This window comes from Bombina bombina, chromosome 3, assembly GCF_027579735.1.
Source record: "Bombina bombina isolate aBomBom1 chromosome 3, aBomBom1.pri, whole genome shotgun sequence".
In the NCBI taxonomy this organism is placed as follows: domain Eukaryota; kingdom Metazoa; phylum Chordata; class Amphibia; order Anura; family Bombinatoridae; genus Bombina; species Bombina bombina.
This window is the reverse complement of record NC_069501.1, coordinates 199,132,907-199,155,823: the sequence shown is the minus strand read 5'-3', so window position 1 is coordinate 199,155,823 and position 22,917 is coordinate 199,132,907. Positions and strand designations below refer to the sequence as shown.

The window sequence follows — 22,917 nt, the reverse complement described above, 5'->3', positions numbered from 1 at the left end:
TCTCTTCAGAGGTATAACAATTTGCACTCATCATGGATATGCCAGGGATAATAAATGTAGTGAGTACTTTATGCCAATAAATCCTCTTATACAAACAAGACAAGCTATTTGTGAATTGCACTATCCAACCTTTGCAGTGTAGTTCAAAGGCTAAAGATCTAGAAAGCTGATTTTAAAGCTTGTGAGTAAAGACATTATTCAGTTGAAGGGATCTTGAATCAAGAAGAAAGATGTCAGGTCTTCTTTGGCTCCTAAGTGCATGGGCTCTTATTGGCATTGGAACGTCTCAAACAGTCACTGATCAAGCCAGAGAATTCTTAAGGCAGTTTAATGAAAATGCAGAACCTCTGTATCATCAAAGTGCTCAGGCGCAATGGGAATATAATACAAACATCACTGATGAGAATGCACAAAAAATGGTATGTAAAATGTTTTATCTCAAACCTTATATGTTTTTTTAATATGTATATTTACTTTCTTGTAATTTGTATACACCAATAATATTTTGCCAGCAAACTAATTTTTCATTTATCATATAATAATTAAAAAATGTCTACAGTCATTAGAAATTGTACTGTGCAAGTAAGGTTTTAAAATGTCATAAACAAGGACAACTAAACAGAAATGAAATGCTGTTATATTGATATTATATTCTAGTTTTATATATATATATGTATGTATATATACAAATTAAGATGGTTGGGACATCAGTAACAGCAAGATGATATAGAGGGTTCAGTAACATGGAGAGGAAAATGAGTGAAGTCTCAGTAAACGAAATTATTTTTAGAACAAGGATTATATTATGAGTGGTGTAATGAAAGAGAATGGAGATTGGACAATTTAAGGATTAATAGATTGTCCTTTAACCTTTAACAGGAACAAAAGAGAGAGACAGAGAGAGGGAAGATGGGCGATGTATTGTGCAGACACATAGACTTAACATGGATTTGTTTTACCATCTAGTGGTGAGATTACAAAATGCACAATTCAAGTTGATTGGAGGCATGTATAGGTTTGTTTTTAATATTGTTAGATCTGTTCTGAATAAACCAAAGTGTTCTTGTCAAGGCTGCAGAAACTTGTCCTTCTCCACCAACAGATCTATTGGAATTATCAGGAGAAAGTACACAGCTGATACTGCTGTATTAGATCTCATTAAATTTAAACAAGTCTTATTCAAAGGGACATCGTAGTGCTGATAGAGCATGCCATTTTAGCACTATTAGTAGTTATCTATGGTATTTCAATTATGTGTTTAACCTGTTAACCTGTTTTCAAGGGTTAAACATGTAGACTTGCAATAGTTCTAAAATGACATGCTTTAACAAAATGTACATTGTGCACTAGAATGTCCCTTTAAAATTTGTTTAAGAAATAATATTTTAAATATGTTTAAATGCTATTGTTTTTTTCATATGCAAAGTTGGAACAAATTGAATACATTGCATACATTTGGCCCCATGTTCTCAGGCTTGTGTGGATAAGGTTCCCGACTTGGAAACATGTCCGCTTGGCTTTGTATCGAATGGGCAGTGTACGTCTGCGGCCTGTATGTATCATTATACGCTATATAATGTCGCCCCTTCGCTTGCCTGACCAAATGAGCGAGAGAAGGGCCTATCAATCACCCTGAATGAACATGTTCTGGGTGATTTCTATCCGCCAACTCACAGGTGGCAGAGAGTGTAAGAAGCAGTGGTTTGGTGAAAGCGGCTTCTTACATTGCAGAAAGTAAGCTCCTCAAAGGGCTCAAAAGCTGCAAACACTGCTTAGTACACTGAGCCACAGTAAACATAATATTTGTCGTAGCTAACAAAGTGGTGAAGAAACAGCACTCATAATATATGGAGCGCACTGCAGTTCAAAGGGGGTGCTACATGTGTGTTTGGGTGTGCATAGCACCCCCATAGAACCACCACTCCATTGAGCCCATTGTCTGTACAAACTTATTAGAAACGTTAACAAACTATAAGTAAAAAAAGCATAAAATGTCCACATAATCAGCATAAACAAACATAATAAAACAGTAACATATTCACAATATAAGTGTTATCATATGCATGTCAATGTGTAAAGACAACACAAGGCAAATGTGTTTTTGCAATTCTTAAAATAATGTTATATGCTTTCTTCAACTAGGCAGAATCCACATCAACAGTAGTACATACATTAATATAAGATTTTTAGTCTTTTGCATTTATTGGATTAAAGGGACATGATACCCACATGTTGAAGTTCTTGAAAGTGATGCAGCATAGCTGTAAGAAACTATAAAATATCACTTGAACATCTCTATGTAAAAAAGGAAGATATTTTACCTCAAAAAAGTATTCACACCACAATGTAAAGACACTTTAAGCAGCCTATCAGGATACTAGTCCCAGGAATTGCAAGGGAGTGTGCATCTGGCATGTGCAGACACAGCCATGTTATTTTTCTATTCAGTATAAGGAAGCTTACTATGAAATATCACAAGATTTCAGTGAAATCTCATGAAATCACAGCAAAGCTATGCATGACCTCAGCATTGCTAATTCTGATTGGCTGTTGTTGTTTTTTGCTTTTTTTCAACTTGCAGCTGGACAGCAGCTGAAGTATAACTGTTGACAGAGCACGTACTCTGGTGAGCTGAAGAAATTGTGAGGTAAAATAGCTTTTTTACATAGAGATGTTCAGGTGATATATTCATGTCTGCTTTTTACGGTTATGCTCCATCCCTTTAAAGCAGTGGTTTTCAAAGTGTGAGGCGGGCCTCCTCAGGGGGGCGTTAGAACATATAAGGGGAGGCGCGGAAGCAGTGACATCTCACACTATCCTATAAAACCACAAGCAGCAGTTGACTTTGGCAAAAATGTAGAACAGTTTTTTTAAAGCCAAAAATGACAATTCATATTGTGGTTGATTAAGGCAAAGGGCAGGATGTAGTTGGAAGAAAGGCACTGAGGTCGAATCACAGAGATTGCATATAATATTTTACTTGCGTTTAACACAGGAATAAAAGTGCAAATAATGAAGCACTCAGAAACTGCTCTTGATAGCTGTGTATAAACCCTGGATCAGATGTCAATTCCTTACATTAAATCTAAAAATAAATATTAAATCTAAATATTAAATCTAAACATAAATATTACAAGTACATTTCTCACTGGGGGGGTTGCTGTCTTGTAAATTTTATGAGAGCGGAGGCCCACAGCTGAGGACTTTAAAGACCCCTGATTTAAAAGGATTTAGTGTATGAGTATTAGGTCCCTTTAACACATAATTTTAATTGCTTCTCCTTTTACTTAGCAACACAAACTATATGTTGTTGTTCATTTTCAGAAGAAAGAGTACTTAGAAAATCAATTCAGTTTTCCTAAATATCTATATACGGGAAAAAGCCACAACACATGGCGCAAAATAAAGGATTTTCTTATAACTTCTTTTACCAAACATGGTATACACAAGGATGCATTAACTCCTGCATTTCTACATTAATCATTTATTCACATTTCTTAAAATAAATAAATAAAAAAACACAGTCAGGATTATTGACCTCTTTTTTAAATAAAGTTTATTAATGTAATTTTATTGTCTACCATAATGCAATTTATACAGAAAATGAACTCAAAATATAAAATACAACTACAAGAATATTTTATGAAATGTAAACTAACCATAATTCCAATTCCCCCTTTTTGAATTTAACTTAGCATATTCATTTTAATAAAAAACAATACTTGCGCCAAAAATCATCTTGTATAGATTTGAGCAGTCTTACATAGTCATGAAAAAAATATCTATTCCAATCAACCCAAATATATTTAATACGGTTTAATACCTTTGTAACTAATGAAACCTTTTGATAACCATTTTCCCAATTATCAGTTATGTTCAGTGATGTAGTTAGGGACTTCATTGATGTCATATACAAAGTCAATAAAGGCACAATTCTTTATATTGTGCATGAGGCTATAAATATAGAGAATAAATTGGTGGATATGGATATTCATAATGACCTCTTATGCAAGATTAACCGTTTTCATTTTACCTTATTGTCATGTTTCACAATTAAGAATTTTCACCATTTTAGGACCCTACATCAGCAGCACTTGATAAATGAGTTAGGCTTACTGTATGTATTTCTGGTCTGCTATCTAGTATACAAAATAAACACACAAGTTTCTGTCCAATTAAATCCTCACTTATATATAAGCCCCAATACTGTGTTGTAAAATTAGAGAAAAAAAACTATAATAAAAGTTACAAATATACCAGTCAAGAGAGAAAGCGGTACTTATTGGCTGCAATAGAGGTCTACCACATATTTAGGCCAAGGGCTTAAAGAAAATAACTTACTAAAGCACAAATTGTATGGAGAAAAACTATTCATATAGCTATTTCTGACCAATTTGCACGGTAATTAAAAATGTATTTAAGAAGCTGCAATATTCTTGTTGAACTATTTAATGGGGCTGTTTTTAAACGGTTTTGATATCATGTGGTATTAAACTTTTTGGCAAGACCATAATATTCTGTTTTTATAATATGACCATAGCCTTGCAACCATCTTTACTTTTCCTCTTATGTGTTTTGCTATACACCTGTCATTTTATAGGGCAGGGCTGGTAATGAGCTGGTAAAGATTGATTGATTGATTGATTGATTGCTTTATTGATTGACTGCCGATGTCCTGCAATTCTTGCAGCTCCCAAGTGGAACTTTATCTATGTTTTATTTTACCAATTTGAAGGATTCAACACATAGGGGTCTACTACAAGCTATCATTTGATAGTTATCTGCAGGTTAACAGTTCATGATGAGCACTTTTCAGTGTTGGGTGACCACAATAACACATTTTCTAGTTAAATAATTTGACAGCTAAAGGGACTAAATATTATGCTAAACTGTCCTTTTCAGCTTGTTAGCGCATATCACATAATAGAGTGGATTTGTGCATTATCAAAACACTCTGAAACTAGCCAACAAAGCCATGCTAGATGAATGTATGAAACTATGGTCTAGATTTATTGATCCTATCTTACCTCTCTTTTATACCCTTTCACTACTGGACGTTTTTGTAATTTATATATTTAATTGTATTATTTGGCCAAATACAAGATATTGTGCACAACAAACAAGAACCACTTCAAACGCAAGAAAACAAAAATCACAACCACAAGATTTAGAAAACCTGGTTGGCAAAACATTTCTAAAAAGTTGCAGTATTTACATACTTGCAGTATGGAATCCATGATTTTATTGTGCTATCTGTGAAAACCTCTTTTGTAGCTGAACATTTCTGCAAGATCATATAGACCTCATAGTTAGCTAAGGTCAGTAACACAAGAATGACTAATAAATCTTAACATGTCAATTTTCCTTTAGAATGTATCTTTAATATTTCCTGTGTAATGTTAACAAATATTGTTCATGGATGTCATTTTGCAAATATTTTTACATGTTATCAAACTGGAGAATGGATTATTGTTGTGTTGCTTTTACAGATAATATTATTTTTGTATGTATGTATTCTAATACATTTCAATGAACTAACATATTCAAATGTCATTTCGTAATCTTTTCAGCCTTGTATGGTCTTTTCTTTTCATTATTAAATGAGATCAGAATTTTGCTTTTGAAATTAAATTTATACATAAGGGTGATCCGGTGAAATCAAACCAAGAACCTTATCAACAAAAGTGAGGAACACTATCTGTAAAGCATTAAAAAGTAGTATGAAAAATATGTGCTCTAGATAATTAAGTACCCCTTTCTATACCATTTTTACTTATTTTTTAATAAATATTGCTATTTTATGTTAGAGGATTGTGCTATGGAGGAGTCCAGAAACCATGAATACTTATATATTTAAAGGGACACTGAACCCAAATTTTTTCTTTCATGATTCAGATAGAGCATGCAATTTTAAGCAACATTCTAATTTACTCCTATTAATTTTTCTTCATTCTCTTGCTATCTTTATTTGAAAGCAAGAATATCAGTTTAAAAGAACCTGGGTTGTCCTTGCTGATTGGACAGCTCCAATAAACAAGTGCTGTCCAGGGTACAGGACCAAACATTGACTGGCTCCTTAGCTTAGATGTCTTCTTTTCAAATAAAGATAGCAAGAGAACGAAGAAAAATTGATAAGGAGTACATTAGAAAGTTGCTTAAAACTGCATGCTCTATCTGAATCATGAACGAAAAAAATTGGGTTTAGTGTCCCTTTAATACCATTTTAAACAGTTTGGTAAAACACAATTCTTCATACAAATCATTCACACAGTCTAGCTTAATACAATCAATTTTCTGCAAATCCTTGAATTCTATTTCTCATTTAGGGCACAGTGGGAGTAAAGCCATTAAACAGTTAGATCCATCAAAAATATTAATTAAATAAGTACAAGAGTTCAACATTAAATATTATGAAAAAATGATTTTACAATTTTTTTTTCTAAGAACAGATAAATAAGGAAGCCTTGGAGCATTAAAAATGTTGGGGCAAATAAGGGAGATCCCCGGAAATAAGAGAGAATTGGCAACTCTGTTTCTTATACATGTTTGGCACATTTAATTATGAGCCTAAGTACATTCATGTTTAAAAATTAATGAAGCGCACTTACACAGTTAGATATCATATCTACTAGACAACAGGGATATTGCAAACAGTTTTAATCTAATATAATCTAGTATATGTATTTATAACAAAGGTTATTTTATGTCCAATTTTAAATGCAGATGAAATGGTCTCACAAACACGATCTACACAAAAATTATACATTTTCTCCAATTCTTTAATGTACTCAGAATGTAGCGCCAAATCTGAAACCATGAGAAAATATCTAGGCTAGTGCAACTGCATTTCCTTCCTATGTATTTCTCACTTATTTATCTAAATTAGTCCAATTCTTATTTAACCAAAAGAGGCCATATCTTCTTGATATTAATTGATACTTTCTGAACAATAGTATATAATTAGTCTACTATGATGTGCAGGGAATTGTATCCCTATGAAAACAATGTAATGTGAATTTTACTAAAATACATCCGATCTATCCAATAATTTTCTAGGATTGCCAAATGCAGCCTAACCAACCCCTTAAGGACCAGTGATGTACTCTGTATGTCACTAGCCTTTTTTGGGGACTTGATTATTTTATAGCGCTGTCTTGCCACCAGCGTTGAGACTGCTCTATTCTACAAAGCCTGCTGGAGGGAGTGCATTAATAGCGTGTTCTTGCTAGACTTGTGCTATTATGTCCTGAAAAAACCCTTAACGACCAGTGACATACAGGGTACATTGTGGTCATTAAGGGGTTAATGATGTTTGCTGATTTTCTATTATGAGCCTCATGTTTTTAATATAAAATGTAGTTGCTAAGCTTTAGGAGTTACTAGAGAGAGCAGGGATGCACCCAAATGCTATTTTACTATCATGGCCAGTATTTTTAAGATTTAGGTTTATGTTGCATTTCCAAATAACCTGATAATGATGAATACATGATTATGTAAATGTATGCTAATGCACAAGGCTTGTATTTTTCCCCTAGAATGGAAGCAATCATACTCTGTGGTCACTGAAAATTATTTACATCTTAAAACCCATTTCTTGAAAACGAAAGTCTATCACTTAGTTTATTGGTGTAGAGATTTACATGCTCTGTAACTGAACTTGACAATTGGAGAGGCCTTGAGTGCTTTTACACATAATATAATATTTGCATCTATTGGAACGTTTGTAGTCTACATTGTGCTAAAACTTTGTATTTCTGAGTTATATTGAAATCTTGTATTGTCCTTTAATTGTTGTGCACCTGTTTTTTGTAAAATTCTTATAGAACTCAGGCGAATGGGGTGTTTCCTTTATATGTTAGTGCATCTATCTGGTTTATAACCAATTGTCTTGCCAATAATATTGAGTTGGATACCAGTAAAGGATAAATATGACTTTATGACTATCAAGCATACTTTTTATATGACATCAACTATGGTTATGACTGCCAAAATTATATTTAAACTTTAAACAGTTATTTTGCATGTATGAGCTTAGATTAAAGAGACAATAATAGTTTCCCACTATTTAAATAATCTGTGATTGAGGAGTACAAACTTTGTCCCCACTAGATAAACACAAGATAACAGGATATTAAAGGTATGTTTTATATATATATATGTATATGTATATATATATATATATATATATACACACACACTCAATAAACAGGCAGTCTTATTTTTGTAATTTACAGGTTTTTAATATTCTATTTTTATTACCAATATACATTCTCACTGTTCTGAATGTGTTTTACTTATAATATTGTGCCCACACTATAACAATATTGTGGTTGCTATATTATAACATGTTCAGAACAGTATGAACTTATATTGGCAATAAAAATAGACCATTCAAAAACCTGCCAATTTAAAAAAAACATGTTTTACAAGGTGCAAAGTAAAACTAGAGAGCCGCTATGAAATATTTATATCCCAAACATGAAATCTTCTTCATTAAAAAAAAAACAGACCAAAAGCAAACAACACCATTTTTAAAATCACGACAAATCATAATACATATTATTGCATTATGCAATAAAATAACTATACATAATGTATAGGTGTATACACATGTGCCATATACCAACAACCCCCCAGTTTCTATAGGTGTATTATTCATGTCCTAATTTCACCATTGTATTGAAAAAAGGGGTTGAATTTCTGTTGACATATGTAAATTGTGTGTTCCATACATTACTATGTAAAGATAGCATTTACGCTATACCTTCAGGTATCATTTACATTACAATGAGATGTATAGTAAAACGCATCTTGGTGAGACTGCCTTCAAACATTGATTTCAGCCCTTTTTAACATTTCACCCATAATCTCAATCACACAACGGTTCCCTTTTTTAAAATATCCCCATTGCCACCATGATTTTATCATCGGGCCCTATATGTAAACAAAAGCACCATCATAAACAATCATTATCTACTTGCTCTACCTTTATGATTGATACGAGCTTCAATATGGTTTTCAGAGACTCATGCAACATTACTTAGTTTTCTCAGGTGCATAATATGCATTTATATGACTGAATTGTGGGTTACAGTGATTTGTTGCTCTTTTCCTTGAATAAGCATCAAAATACTTGTATAGCTTGAACTTATTGATAATAAATTAATTAATTAATTTCACGTTACTTTCTTTCCTTTTGTTTTTGCATTGCAAGTTGCAATATTTTAAAACAGAAGCCCAAGAAGAAGTGATATATTTTTAAAGGAGAGACTGCTAACTACCTAGATTTTAAATTTTGTTCATAAATGGTAGTATGTTTACTACTCCAGATTCTTGGCCTTTGGCTCAGACAATTTCTACAGCACCAAATAAATTACTATAATCCCTTGTTAACATTTGTTTCATGTCCGTCACTCTGAAAGTGAAGATTTACCTGTAAGAAGAAAAACAAATTAATTCTAATGATTGATTATTCAGATATAAACACAAATAATCAATGTACCATTTGCGTGCAGTTACATAAGTCATTAAATAGAGGACAGAAGTTATTTAGTATAAATCAATATTTTGTTACCATGTATAAATTGTAATGGAAATAGGAGGTGCAACTGAAATCTTTAGACTTCAATATTAGTAATTATAATAACCGAACTTGTAAGTTTTCAATAAATCCCCTGCCCTTTGTGTCATCACATTTAGATATCATCCAGATCTTTTGTTCCTGCACATCTCTTCTCAAAAAATATCCTGACCTCCAGTTTCATTAAATCACTTTATTTTTTATAATTAAATTGTAAATTTAATGTTTTATACAGCAAATATGTTCAGTTTATTAATGTAGTTTGTTTCATTAAGAAAAATAGTGGAAATTATTCTAGTAATTACTATAAGCAAGTGTCAAAGCCAATGCTAGAAAAGTAACCTGTCTATATACTCTTTGTAGAAATAAATTCCCTTAAAGGGACACTAAAAACTAAATACATTTCATGCTCCTCCCTCTAATCATGGGTGCCACCATATTGAAACTTAGGTTACACAGCAGGTACCTGAAGGAGAGTTGTTGCACATGTGCAAACACATCAGCACTGGAATGCAGGTAAAGCTAGAATTCTAAATGGCACCAACTATGACTAGAGGGAGGTGGGGAATAACCTCAATACTATGTTTATAAAATGTAGTTAGTGTTTAATTTCCCTTAAAAGTTTTATTCACTCACTGTCTTATTGAATGAACTAATTAAACTAATATCACATAGCTAACATACAAAGCGCCCAATGATCTAAATGTCTCTGGGCTGGTAAGATTATGAAATCATTCTCTCCAGTACTTTTATTTCCCTGGTGGAATGATTTAAAGGAATAATAAAGTCCAAATTAAACTTTCATGATTTAGATAGGCAATGTAAACAACTTTCAAATATACTTTTAGCATCAAATGTGCTTTGTTCGCTTGGTATTCTTAGTTGAAAGCTAAACCTAGGTAGGCTCATGTGCTAATTTCTAAGCCCTTGAAGGCCACCTCCAAGTCCCATCTGAATGCATTTGACAGTTGTTCACAGCTAGAGGGTGTTAGGTCATGTGTTTCATATAAATAACATTGTGGTCATGAACGTGGAGTTATTTAAGAGTCAGCACTAATTGCCTGAAATGCAAGTCTGTCAAAAGATCTGAGATAAGGAGGCAGTCTGCAGAGGCTTAGATACAAGGTAATTACTGATGTAAAAAGTATATTTCTATAACAGTGTTGGTTATGCAAAACTGGGGAATGGTAAATGAAGGGATTATCTATCTTTTAAAAAAAATACAATTTTTGTTGTTTACTATCCCTTTAAGCCACTTTTTACCCTGAAAACTAAATTAATTTGTTTCATAGTGGCAAGAGTCCATGAGCTAGTGACGTATGGTATATACATTCCTACCTGGAGGGGGCAAAGTTTCCCAAACTTCACAAATGAATATAAATACACCTCCCATCTAACTCATACTTCATTTTAACAAATAGCCAAGAAGTGAGGTGTAAAAAAGGAGTAAAAAGCATACAAAAAAGAGAAACTGGAAAAAATAAATAATGTGCTTTATACAAAAAAATCATAACCACAAAAAGGGTGGGTCTCATGGACTCTTGCCACTATGAAAGAAATTAATTTATCAGGTAAGTTCTTACATAAATTATATTTTCTTTCATGTAAGTGGCAAGATTCCATGAGATATAATAACCAAGATGTGGAAGTCCACGAGTTACTAGAGAGGGAGGGATAAAATTAAAACAGCTAATTCCGCTGAAAAATTAAATCCAAAAAAATAATTGTTTTCTTAAAAATGTCAGAAAAACTCAAATCAAAGGCATTAGAATCAAAATGAGACAACTGCCTGAAGAACCTTTCTACCAAAGGCTGCACCTGAAGAAGCAAACACATCAAAATGGTTAAATGTAGTAAAAGTATGCAAAGAAGACCAAGTTGCTGCTTTGCAAATTTGATCAGCTGAAGCCTCATTCTTAAAAGCCCAAGAAGTGGCAACTGATCTAGTAGAATTAGCTGTAATTCTCTGAGGCGGAGACTGCCCCGCCTCCAAATAAGCTTTGTGAATCAAAAGTTTCAACCAAGATGCCAAATAAATGACAGAGGCTTACTGACCTTTTCTAGAGCCAGAAAAATAACAAATAGACTAGAAGTATTTCTGAAATCTTTAGTAGCCTCAGCATAATATTTCAAAGCTCTTACCATGTCCAAAGAATGTAAAGACCTTTCAACTTTAGACAAAAATTTAAATGAAGTCCGCAAAACAGCTTTATCTTGATGGAAAATCAGATAAGGAGACTCACAAGAGAGAGCAGATACCTCAGAAACTCTTCTAGCAGAAAATATAGCAAAAAGAAATAACACTTTCCAAGAAAGTAATTTAATATCCAAAGAATGCATATGCATGAAAGGAGGAGCCCGTAAATTTTTCAAAACCAAGTTGAGACTCCTAGGAGGAGAAATAGATTTAATAACAGGTTTAATACGAATCAAAGCCTGAACAAAACAGTGAATATCAGGAAGTTTAGAAATCTTTATATGAAATAAGACAGAAAGAGCAGAAATGTGTCCTTTCAAAGTATTTGCAGACAAACCCTTATCCAAACCATCCTGAAGAAACTGTAAAATCCTAGGGATTCTGAAAGAATGCCAAGAATAATTATGACAGGAACACCAAGAAATATAGGTTTTCCAAACCCGATGATACATTTTCCTCGAAACAGACTTACGAGCCTGTATCATAGTGCTAATCACTATGACTACTATGACTAAGCACTCAATTTCCATGCCATCAAACTTAGAGATTTGAGATCCTGATGGAAAAACGGCCCTTGAGACAGAAGGTCTGGCCTTAAAGGAAGTGGAAAAGTTATGGAGATTAGGCGCTTAATCTGCAAAAGGGATAAAGGTGTGTATGGAGGTCGTTAGCTAAATATGTAGAAAAAACTGGACCTTGGACAGAATAAGTGAAAAATTCTTCTACAATTTATTTTCAAAATAAAAACATGATAATACCAAGATAAAATAAATCACAATCCCTAAGTGTTGCAACACTATATCGATCAATTCATAAAATTTCTAAAATTCAGATATACATTTGTTTCATACACAAATAAAAGGATTTATCTGCTCTTTTGTATCCTTTGTTCAAAGATTTTAGATAGAATGTATTCTTTTATTTCAACACAATTAATAATATTTGTCTCTATTTGATATTTTATATCTATATTTCATCAACTTTAAAATTACAAATATGTAGCAAAAACTAACAATTAGTTAAAACAATTTAAATGCAAGATTATAAATGGTGTCCCCACAATGGCTGTTTACTTATATTGGTTGTAATTTTGTGTATCTAAAAAGTTCATCAAAGCATTTGTAAGTAATTGGAGATATCTCCAATTACTTACAAATGCTTTGATGAACTTTTTAGATACACAAAATTACAACCAATATAAGTAAACAGCCATTGTGGGGACACCATTTATAATCTTGCATTTAAATTGTTTTAACTAATTGTTAGTTTTTGCTACATATTTGTAATTTTAAAGTTGATGAAATATAGATATAAAATATCAAATAGAGACAAATATTATTAATTGTGTTGAAATAAAAGAATACATTCTATCTAAAATCTTTGAACAAAGGATACAAAAGAGCAGATAAATCCTTTTATTTGTGTATGAAACAAATGTATATCTGAATTTTAGAAATTTTATGAATTGATCGATATAGTGTTGCAACACTTAGGGATTGTGATTTATTTTGTCTTGGTATTATCATGTTTTTATTTTGAAAATAAATTGTAGAAGAATTTTTCACTTATTCTGTCCAAGGTCCAGTTTTTTCTACATATTTAGCTAACGACCTCCATACACACCTTTATCCCTTTTGCAGATTAAGCGCCTAATCTCCATAACTTTTTCACTTTATACACCTTTCTATCTGGGAAGTAGATAGTAGGAGAATAGGGCAAGGAATATTAACTCTTAAGCGCTAGTTTATTTAACCCCCTTTTTTTGCTACTTAAAGGAAGTGGCCAAGGTTGGCAACTGGACATCTTGACAAGGTCCGCATACCAAAACCTGAAAGGCCAAGCTGGAGCTATCAGAAACACATAAGATTGTTCCATTATGATCTTGGAGATCACCTTTGGAAGAAGAACCAGAGGTGGAAAAATGTAAGCAGATTGGTAAAACCAAGGAACTGCTAGAGCATCTACCATCTCCGCCTGAGGATCCTTGGACCTGGAAAGATATCTTGGAAGCTTCTTGTTCAGATGCGAGGCCATCAGATATATTTATGGAGGACCCCACATCTGTACCAATTGAAAAAACACATCTGGATGGAGAGACCACTCTCCCGGATGTAAAGTCTGACGACTGAGATAATCCGCTTCCCAATTGTCTACTCCTGGGATATTAATCACAGAAATTTGACAAGAGTTGGATTCCACCCAAGAAAGCATCAGAGATAATTTGTTCATTGCTGAAGGACTGCAAGTCCCCCCTTGATGATTGACATATGCTACTGTAGCGATATTGTCTGTCTGGAATTGAATATAAAGTTCTATCTTCAATAGAGGCCAAGCCTGAAGAGTTCTGAAAATAGCACAGAGTTCTAAAATATTGATTGGTAACCTCGCCTCCTGAGGTTTCCAAACCCCTTGTGCTGTTAGAGACCCCCAGACAGCTCCCCAACCTGTAAGACTTACATCTGTTGTGATCACAGTCCAGGAAGGATGAACAAAGGAGGCCCCTTGAACAATAAGGTGATGGTTTAACCACCAAGACAGAGATTGTTGAATGTTGGGACTTAAGTATATCAACTGTGATATCTGAGTATAATCCCTGCACCATTGGTGCAACATGCAAAGGTGAAGTGGTCTCATATGAAAACAAGCAAAGGGGATCGCATCCGATGCTGCATTTATGAGACCTAAAACTTCCATGCACATAGCCACTGAAGGGAATGATAGAGACTGAAGGTTTAGACAAGCTAACACTAACTTAATTAGTCTCTCTCTTTTCTGTCAAAGAAAGAGTCATGGACACTGAATCTATCTGGAAACCTAAAAAGGTGACCTTTGTCTGAGGAATTAAGAAACTCTTTTGTAAATTGATCCTCCAACCATGACTTTGAAGAAACGATACAAGTTGTTTTGTGTGAGATTCTGCTAAATGAAAAAGATTGAGCTAGTACCAAGATATCATCTAAATAAGGAAACACCACAATACCCTGCTTTCTGATTTACAGATAGAAGAGCACTGAGAACCTTAGAAAAGATTCTCTGAGCTGTCGCTAGACCAAATGGAAGAGCGACAAATTGGTAATGCTTGTCTAGAAAAGAGAATCTCAGAAACCGATAGTGGTCTGGGTGAATTGGAATATGAAGATAAGCATCCTGTAAGTTTATTGTGGACATGAAATGACCTTGCTGAGCAAAAGGCAGAATAGTCCTTATAGTCACCATCTTGAAAGTTGGGACTCTTACAAAGCGATTTAAAGTTTTAAGATCCAGAATTGGTCTGAATGAATCCTCCTTTGGGACATTGATTAGATTTGAATAAAAAGCCAAACCCTGTTCCTGTAGAGGAACTGGAACAATCACCCCTGGAAGCTCTAGGTCTGAAACATACTTCAGGAAAGCCTGACCCTTCACAGGGTTTGTTGGAACATGAGAAAGAATGAATCTTCCCATGGGAGGTCTTATTCTGAAACCTATTCGATACTCCTGAGAAACAATATCCTGAATTCACTGATTTTGGAGAGAATCTGCCCAAATGTATTGAAATAATTTTAGTCTGCCCCCCCACCAGTTGAACTGGATTGAGGGCCACACCTTCATGCAGTCTTAGGGGCTGTATTTGGTTTCTTATAAGGCTTGGACTTATTTGAATATGTGGATGGTCTCCAATTGGAACCAGGGGCCTTAGGGGAAGGAATGTTTTTTTGTTCCTTAGACTGACGAAAGGAACAAAAACGATTGGTAGCTTCAAATTTAACCTTAGATTTTTTATCTTGGGGCAGAAAAACTCCCTTACCCCCTGTAATAGTGGAGATAATAGAATCCAAATGAGAACCAAATAAATTATTACCTTGAAAAGATAATGATAGTAATCTAGATTTAGATACCATCACCTAGATTACGAGTCTTGCGTTAGCCTTAAAAAGCAGCGTTGAGAGGTCCCAACGCTGCTTTTTTCCTAACACTGGTATTACGAGTCCTGCAGCTACAGGTGTATCGCTCACTTTTTTGGCCAGACTCGGAAATACCGCAAATCCACTTACGTCAATTGCATATCCTATATTTTCAATGGGACTTGCATTACGCCGGTATTACGAGTCTTTCAAAAAGTGAGCGGTACAGCCTCTCCTATCAAGACTGATACCGCATTTAAAAGTCAGTAGTTAAGAGTTTTATGGACTAATGCCATAGCATAAAACTCTTAACTAAAGTGCTAAAAAGTACACTAACACCCATAAACTACCTATTAACCCCTAAACCGAGGCCCCCCCCCCCACATCGCAAACAATAAAAAAAAATGAATCCCTAATCTGCTGAACTGGACATCGCCGACACTATAAAAATATATTAACCCCTAAACCGCCACCATCCCGCATCGCAAACACTAGTTAAAATTTATTAACCCCTAATCGCCATCCCTAACATCGCTGACACCTACCTACATTTATTAACCCCTAATCTGCCGCCCCAACATCGCAGCAACTATATTAAATGTATTAACCCCTAAACCTAAGTCTAACCATAACCCTAACACCCCCTAACATAAATATAATTTAAATAAATCTAAATAAAATTACTACAATTCACTAAATTATTCCTATTTAAAACTAAATACTTACCTATAAAATAAACCCAAACGGCTAGATTACAAGTCTTGCGTTAGCCTTAAAAAGCAGCGTTGAGAGGTCCCAATGCTGCTTTTTAACGCCCACTAGTATTACGAGTGTGGCAGGTACAGGTGTACCGCTCAATTTTATTCCGCGACTCGAGCTTACCGCAAATCCCCTTACGTAAATTACGTATCCTATCTTTTCAATGGGACTTGCATAACGCTGGTATTATGAGTCTTGGAAGAAGTGAGCGGTACAGCCTCTCCTGTCAAGACTCCTACCGCATATAAAAGTCAGTAGTTAAGAGTTTTATGGGCTAACGCCGTAACATAAAACTTTTAACTAAAGTGCTAAAAAGTACACTAACACTCATAAACTACCTATTAATCCCTAAACCGAGGCCCCCCACATCGCAAACACCTAATCTGCCAAACCGGAGATTGCCGCCACTATAATAAATGTATTAACCCCTAAACAGCCATACTCCTGCCTCACAAACACTAGTTAAATTTTATTAACCCCTAATCTGCCGTCTCTAACATCGCCGACAACTACCTACATTTATTAAGCCCTAATCTGCCACCCCCAACGTCGCCGCTACTATATTACATTTATTAACCCCTAAACCTAAGTCTAACCCTAAGTCAACCCCCCTAACTTAAATATAATTTAAATAAAACGAAATACAATTAAATAAATTATTCCTATTTAAAACTAAATACTCACCTATAAAATAAACCCTAAGCTGGCTACAATATAACTAATAGTTACATTGTATCTAGCTTAGGGTTTATTTTTATTTTACAGGCAACTTTGTATTTATTTTAACTAGGTACAATAGTTATTAAATAGTTATTAACTATTTAATAGCTACCTAGCTAAAATAAATACAAAAGTACCTGTAAAATAAATCCTAACCTAAATTACAATTACACCTAACACTACACTACAATTAAATTAAATTAATTTACTAAATTACCTACAATTAACTACAATTAAATAAACTAAACTAAAGTACGGGAAAAAAAAAACACTAAATTACAGAAAAAAATAAAATAATTACAAGAATTTTAAACTAATTACACCTAATCTAATCCCCCTAATAAAATAAAAAAGCCCCCCCAAAATAATAAAAATCCCTACCCTATACTAAATTACAAATAGCCCTTAAAAGGGCCTTTGCGGTGCATTGCCCCAATGTAATCAGCTCTTTTACCTGTAAAAAAAAATACAATACCCCCCCAACATTACAACCCACCACCCACACAACCAACCCTACTCTAAAACCCACCCAATCCCCCTTTAATAAAGCCTAACACTAACCCCTTGAAGATCACCCTACCGTGAGACGTCTTCACCCAGCCGGGCACAAGTGGTCCTCCAGAGGGGCATTAGTCATCATCTGATCCGGGCAGAAGAGGACCTCCAGATGGCCAGACGTCTTCATCCAGGCGGCATCTTCTATCTTCATCCACCCGGAGCGGGTCCATCTTGAAGCCAGCCGACACGGAGCATCCATCCAGACCGATTACTACTCGATGAATGACGGTTCCTTTAAATGATGTCATCCAAGATGGCATCCCTTGAATTCCGATTGGCTGATAGGATTCTATCAGCCAATCAGAATTAAGGTAGGAAAAATCCTATTGGCTGAACCAATCAGCCAATAGGATTGAAGTTCAATCCTATTGGCTGATCCAATTAGCCAATAGGATTGAGCTTGCATTCTATTGGCTGTTCCAATCAGCCAATAGAATGCGAGCTCAATCCTATTGGCTGATTGCATCAGCCAATAGGATTTTTCCTACCTTAATTCAAAGGACGCCATCTTGGATGACGTCATTTAAAGGAACCGTCATTTGTTGGGTAGTCTTCGGTCTGGATGGATGCTCCGCGTCGGCTGGCTTCAAGATGGACCCGCTCCGCTCCGGATGGATGAAGATAGAAGATGCCACCTGGATGAAGACTTCTGGCCGTCTGGAGGTCCTCTTCTGCCCGGATCAGATGAAGACTTCTGCCCCTCTGGAGGACCACTTGTGCCCGGCTGGGTGAAGACGTATCATGGTAGGGTGATATTCAAGGGGTTAGTGTTAGGTTTTATTAAGGGGGGATTGGGTGGGTTTTAGAGTAGGGTTGGGTGTGTGGGTGGTGGGTTTTAATGTTGGGGGTGGTATTATATATTTTTTTACAGGTAAAAGAGCTGATTACTTTGGGGCAATGCCCCGCAAAAGGCCCTTTAAGGGCTATTTGTAATTTAGTATAGGGTAGGGATTTTTATTATTTTGGGGGGCTTTTTTATTTTATTAGGGGGATTAGAGTAGGTGTAATTAGTTTAAAATTCTTGTAATTATTTTTTTTTTTGTAATTTAGTGTTTGTTTGTTGTTTTTTTTCGTACTTTATTTTATTTTATTTAATTGTAGTTAATTGTATGTAATTTAGTTAATTTATTTAATTGTAGTGTAGTGTTAGGTGTAATTGTAACTTAGGTTAGGGTTTATTTTACAGGTAAATTTGTACTTATTTTAACTATGAAGTTATTAAATAGTTAATAACTATTTAATAACTATTGTACCTAGTTAAAATAAATACAAAGTTGCCTGTAAAATAAAAATAAACCCTAAGGTAGCTACAATGTAACTATTAGTTATATTGTAGCTAGCTTAGGGTTTATTTTATAGGTAAGTATTTAGTTTTAAATAGGAATTATTTATTTAAGTGTAGTCATTTTATTTAGATGTATTTAAATTACATTTAAATTAGGTGGGGTTAGGATTAGACTTAGATTTAGGAGTTATTAACTTTATTATAGTAGCGGCGAGGTTGGCGGCGGCAGATTAGTGGTTAATGAGTGTAGTTAGGTGGCGGCGACATTGGGGGCGGCAGAGTAGGGGTTAATAAATAAAAAGTTGGTGTCGGCAATGTTGGGGGCATCAGATTAGGGGTTCATAGGGATAATGTAGGTGGCAGCGGTGTCCGGAGCAGCAGATTAGGGGTTAATAATATAATGCAAGTGTCGGCGATGTCGGGGGTGGCAGATTAGGGGTTAATATTTGTAAGATTAGGGGTGTTTAGACTCAGAGTTCATGTTAGGGTGTTAGACATAACTTTTGTTTCCCCATAGGAATCAATGGGGCTGCGTTAGAAGCTGAACGCTGCTTTTTTGCAGGTGTTATGGGGATTCCTATGGGGAAATCGTGCACAAGCACATTTTGCCAGCTCACCGCTACCGTAAGCACCGCTGGTATTGAGGTGAGATGTGGAGCTAAATTTTGCTCTACGCTCACCTTTTTGCGGCTCACGTCGGGTTTAAAAAACCTGTAATACCAGCGTTGTCTTAAGTGAGTGGTGAGAAAAAACTGCTTGTTAGCTTCGCACCCCTGTTACCACAAAACTCGTAATCTCGGTGTAAGATAGCTACAATATAACTAATAGTTACATTGTAACTATCTTAGGGTTTATTTTTATTTTACAGGCAACTTTGTATTTATTTTAACTAGGTACAATAGTTATTAAATAGTTATTAACCATTTAATAGCTACCTAGTTAAAATAAATTCAAATTTATCTGTAAAATAAATCCTAACCTAAGTTACAATTACACCTAACACTACACTATAATTAAATTAATTACCTAAACTAAATACAATTAAATACAATTTAAAAAAATTATCTAAAGTACAACCCCCCCCCACTAAATTACAGAAAATAATAAAATAATTACAAGTTTTTGAACTAATTACACCTAATCTAATCCTCCTAAAAAAATAAAAAAGCCCCCAAAATAATAAAAAGCCCTACCCTATACTAAATTACAAATAGCCCATAAAAGGGCCTTCTGTGGGGCATTGCCCCAAAGTAATCAGCTCTTTTACCTGTAAAAAAAAGTACAATACCCCCCCAACATTAAAACCCACCACCCACACACCAAACCCTACTCTAAAACCCACCCAATACCCCCTTAATAAAACCTAACACTAACCCCTTGAAGATCACCCTACCTTGAGAAGTCTTCACCCAGCCGGGTCGAAGTCCTCAACGAAGCCGGGCGAAGTGGTCCTCCAGATGGGAAGAAGTCTTCATTGAAGCCGGCCAGAAGAGGTCCTCCACTATAATTCATCCAGACGGCATCTTTTATCTTCATCCATCCGGCGTGGAGCGGCTCCATCTTCAAGACATCCGACGCGAATCATCCTCTTCCAACGAAGTCCAACTGAAGAATGAAGGTTCCTTTAAATGATGTCATCCAAGATGGCGTCCCTTGAAATCCCGATTGGCTGATAGAATTCTATCAGCCAATCGGAATTAAGGTAGAAAAAATCCTATTGGCTGATGCAATCAGCCAATAGGATTGAGCTCGTCTTCTATTGGCTGATCAGCCAATAGAATTCAATCCTATTGGCTGATTGCATCAGCCAATAGGATATTTTCTATCTTAATTCCGATTGGCTGATAGAATTCTATCAGACAATCAGAATTCAAGGGACGCCATCTTGGATGACATCATTTAAAGGAACCTTCATTCTTCAGTTGGACTTCGTTGGAAGAGGATGCTCCGCGTCAGATGTCTTGAAGATGGAGCCGCTCCACGCCGGATGGATGAAGATAGAAGATGCCGTCTGGATGAAGACTTCTGCCCATCTGGAGGACCTCTACTGGCTGGCTTCGATGAAGACTTCTGCTCGTCTGGAGGACCACTTCGGCCGGCTTCGTTGAGGACTTCGGCCCGGCTGGGTGAAGACTTCTCAAGGTACTTTAGATATTTTTTTTAAATTGTATTTAATTGTATTTAGTTTAGGTAATTAATTTAATTATAGTGTAGTGTTAGGTGTAATTGTAACTTAGGTTAGGATTTATTTTACAGGTAAATTTGAATTTATTTTAACTAGGTAGCTATTAAATAGTTAATAACTATTTAGTAACTATTCTACCTAGTTAAAATAAATACAAACTTGCCTGTAAAATTAAGATAAACCCTAAGCTAGCTACAATGTAACTATTAGTTATATTGTAGCTAGTTTAGGGTTTATTTTATAGGTAAGTATTTAGATTTAAATAGGAATAATTTAGTTAATGATAGTTATTTTATTTAGATTTATTTAAATTATATTTAAATTAGGGTGGTGTTAGGGTTAGGGTTAGACTTAGATTTAGGGATTAATAAATTTAATATAGTGGCGGCAACTTTGGGGGCGGCAGATTAGGGGTTAAGAAGTGTAGGAATGGTTGCGGCAACATTGGGGGTGGCAAATTAGGGGTTAATAAATATAATGTAGGGTTCGGCGATGTTGGGGGCAGCAGATTAGGGCTTCATAAGTATAATATAGGTGGCGGCGGTGTCCGGAGCAGCAGATTAGGGGTTAACAACATAATGTAGGTTGCGGCGATGTTGGGGGCGGCAGATTAGGGGTTAATAAGTGTAAGATTAGGGGTGTTAAGACTCGGTGTTCATGTTAGGGTGTTAGGTGTAGACATAAAAAGTGTTTCCCCATAGGAATCAATGGGGCTGCGTTAGGAGCTTCACGCTGCTTTTTTGCAGGTGTTAGGTTTTTTTTTCAGCCGGCTCTCCCCCATTGATTTCTATGGGGAAATCGTGCACGAGCACGTTTTACCTGCTCACTGCTAACGTAAGCACTTCTGGTATTGAGGTGAGATATGGAGCTAAATTTTGCTCTTCGCTCACTTTTTTACGTCTAACACCGGGTTTCTAAAAACCCGTAATACCAGCACTGTCTGTAAGTAAGTGGTGAGGGAAAACTGCTCGTTAGCACTGCACAGCCTTACCGACAAAACTCGTAATCTAGGCGCATATCTGCATTCCATGATTTAAGCCATAAAGCTCTTCTAGATAGAATAGCTAAAGACATAGATTTAATATCAATCTTAATAATATCAAATATAACATCACAAATGAAATGATTAGCATGTTGAAGTAATACAACAATGTAAGACAAATCAGGATCCGATAGCTGCTCTGCTAAATTGTCCAACCAAAAAGTTGAAACAGCAGCAACATCAACTATAGAAATAGCAGGTCTAAGAATATAGCCAGTATGTAAATATGCCTTCCTAAGATAAGATTAAATCTTCCTTTCTAAGGAATCTTTAAAAAGAAGTACTATCTTCCATAGGAATAGTAGTACGTTTGGCTAGAGTAGAAAAAGTGCCATCAACTTTAGGAACTTTCTCCCAAAGCTCTAAATTAGACACAGGTAAAGGATACAATGTTTTAAGACTAGAAAATGGATTAAAAGAAGTACCAGGCTTAAAACCATTCCTTAGTAATCATATTAGAGATAGCATCTGGAATTGGAAAAACTTCAGGAGAATTCAAATGTTTGCTATTCTTGTTATCAAGAGGACTAGATTCCTCAATACCCAAAGTAAACAATACTTCCTTTAACAAAGAACGGATATATTCCATCTTAAAAAGAAAGGAAGATTTATGAAATTCAGAGTCTGAAGTAGGATCCTCTGAGCCAGAGAAGTCCTCATCAGCAGACAATACTTCAGTATGCTGTTGGTCAATACAAACTTCATCA

At 35.1% G+C, this 22,917-nt stretch overlaps 1 protein-coding gene across 1 annotated transcript in view; it reads left to right on the top strand.

Annotated features, from left to right (window-relative positions):
* The first annotated feature begins 230 nt into the window (after positions 1 to 230).
* Positions 231 to 22,917, top strand: part of ACE2 (angiotensin converting enzyme 2) — a 104,747-nt gene continuing 82,060 nt past the window's right edge. Inside the window, exon 1 of the mRNA XM_053706079.1 lies at positions 231 to 419. Coding sequence (XP_053562054.1) covers positions 231 to 419 — 189 coding nt within the window. The remainder of the gene's footprint in view (positions 420 to 22,917) is intronic.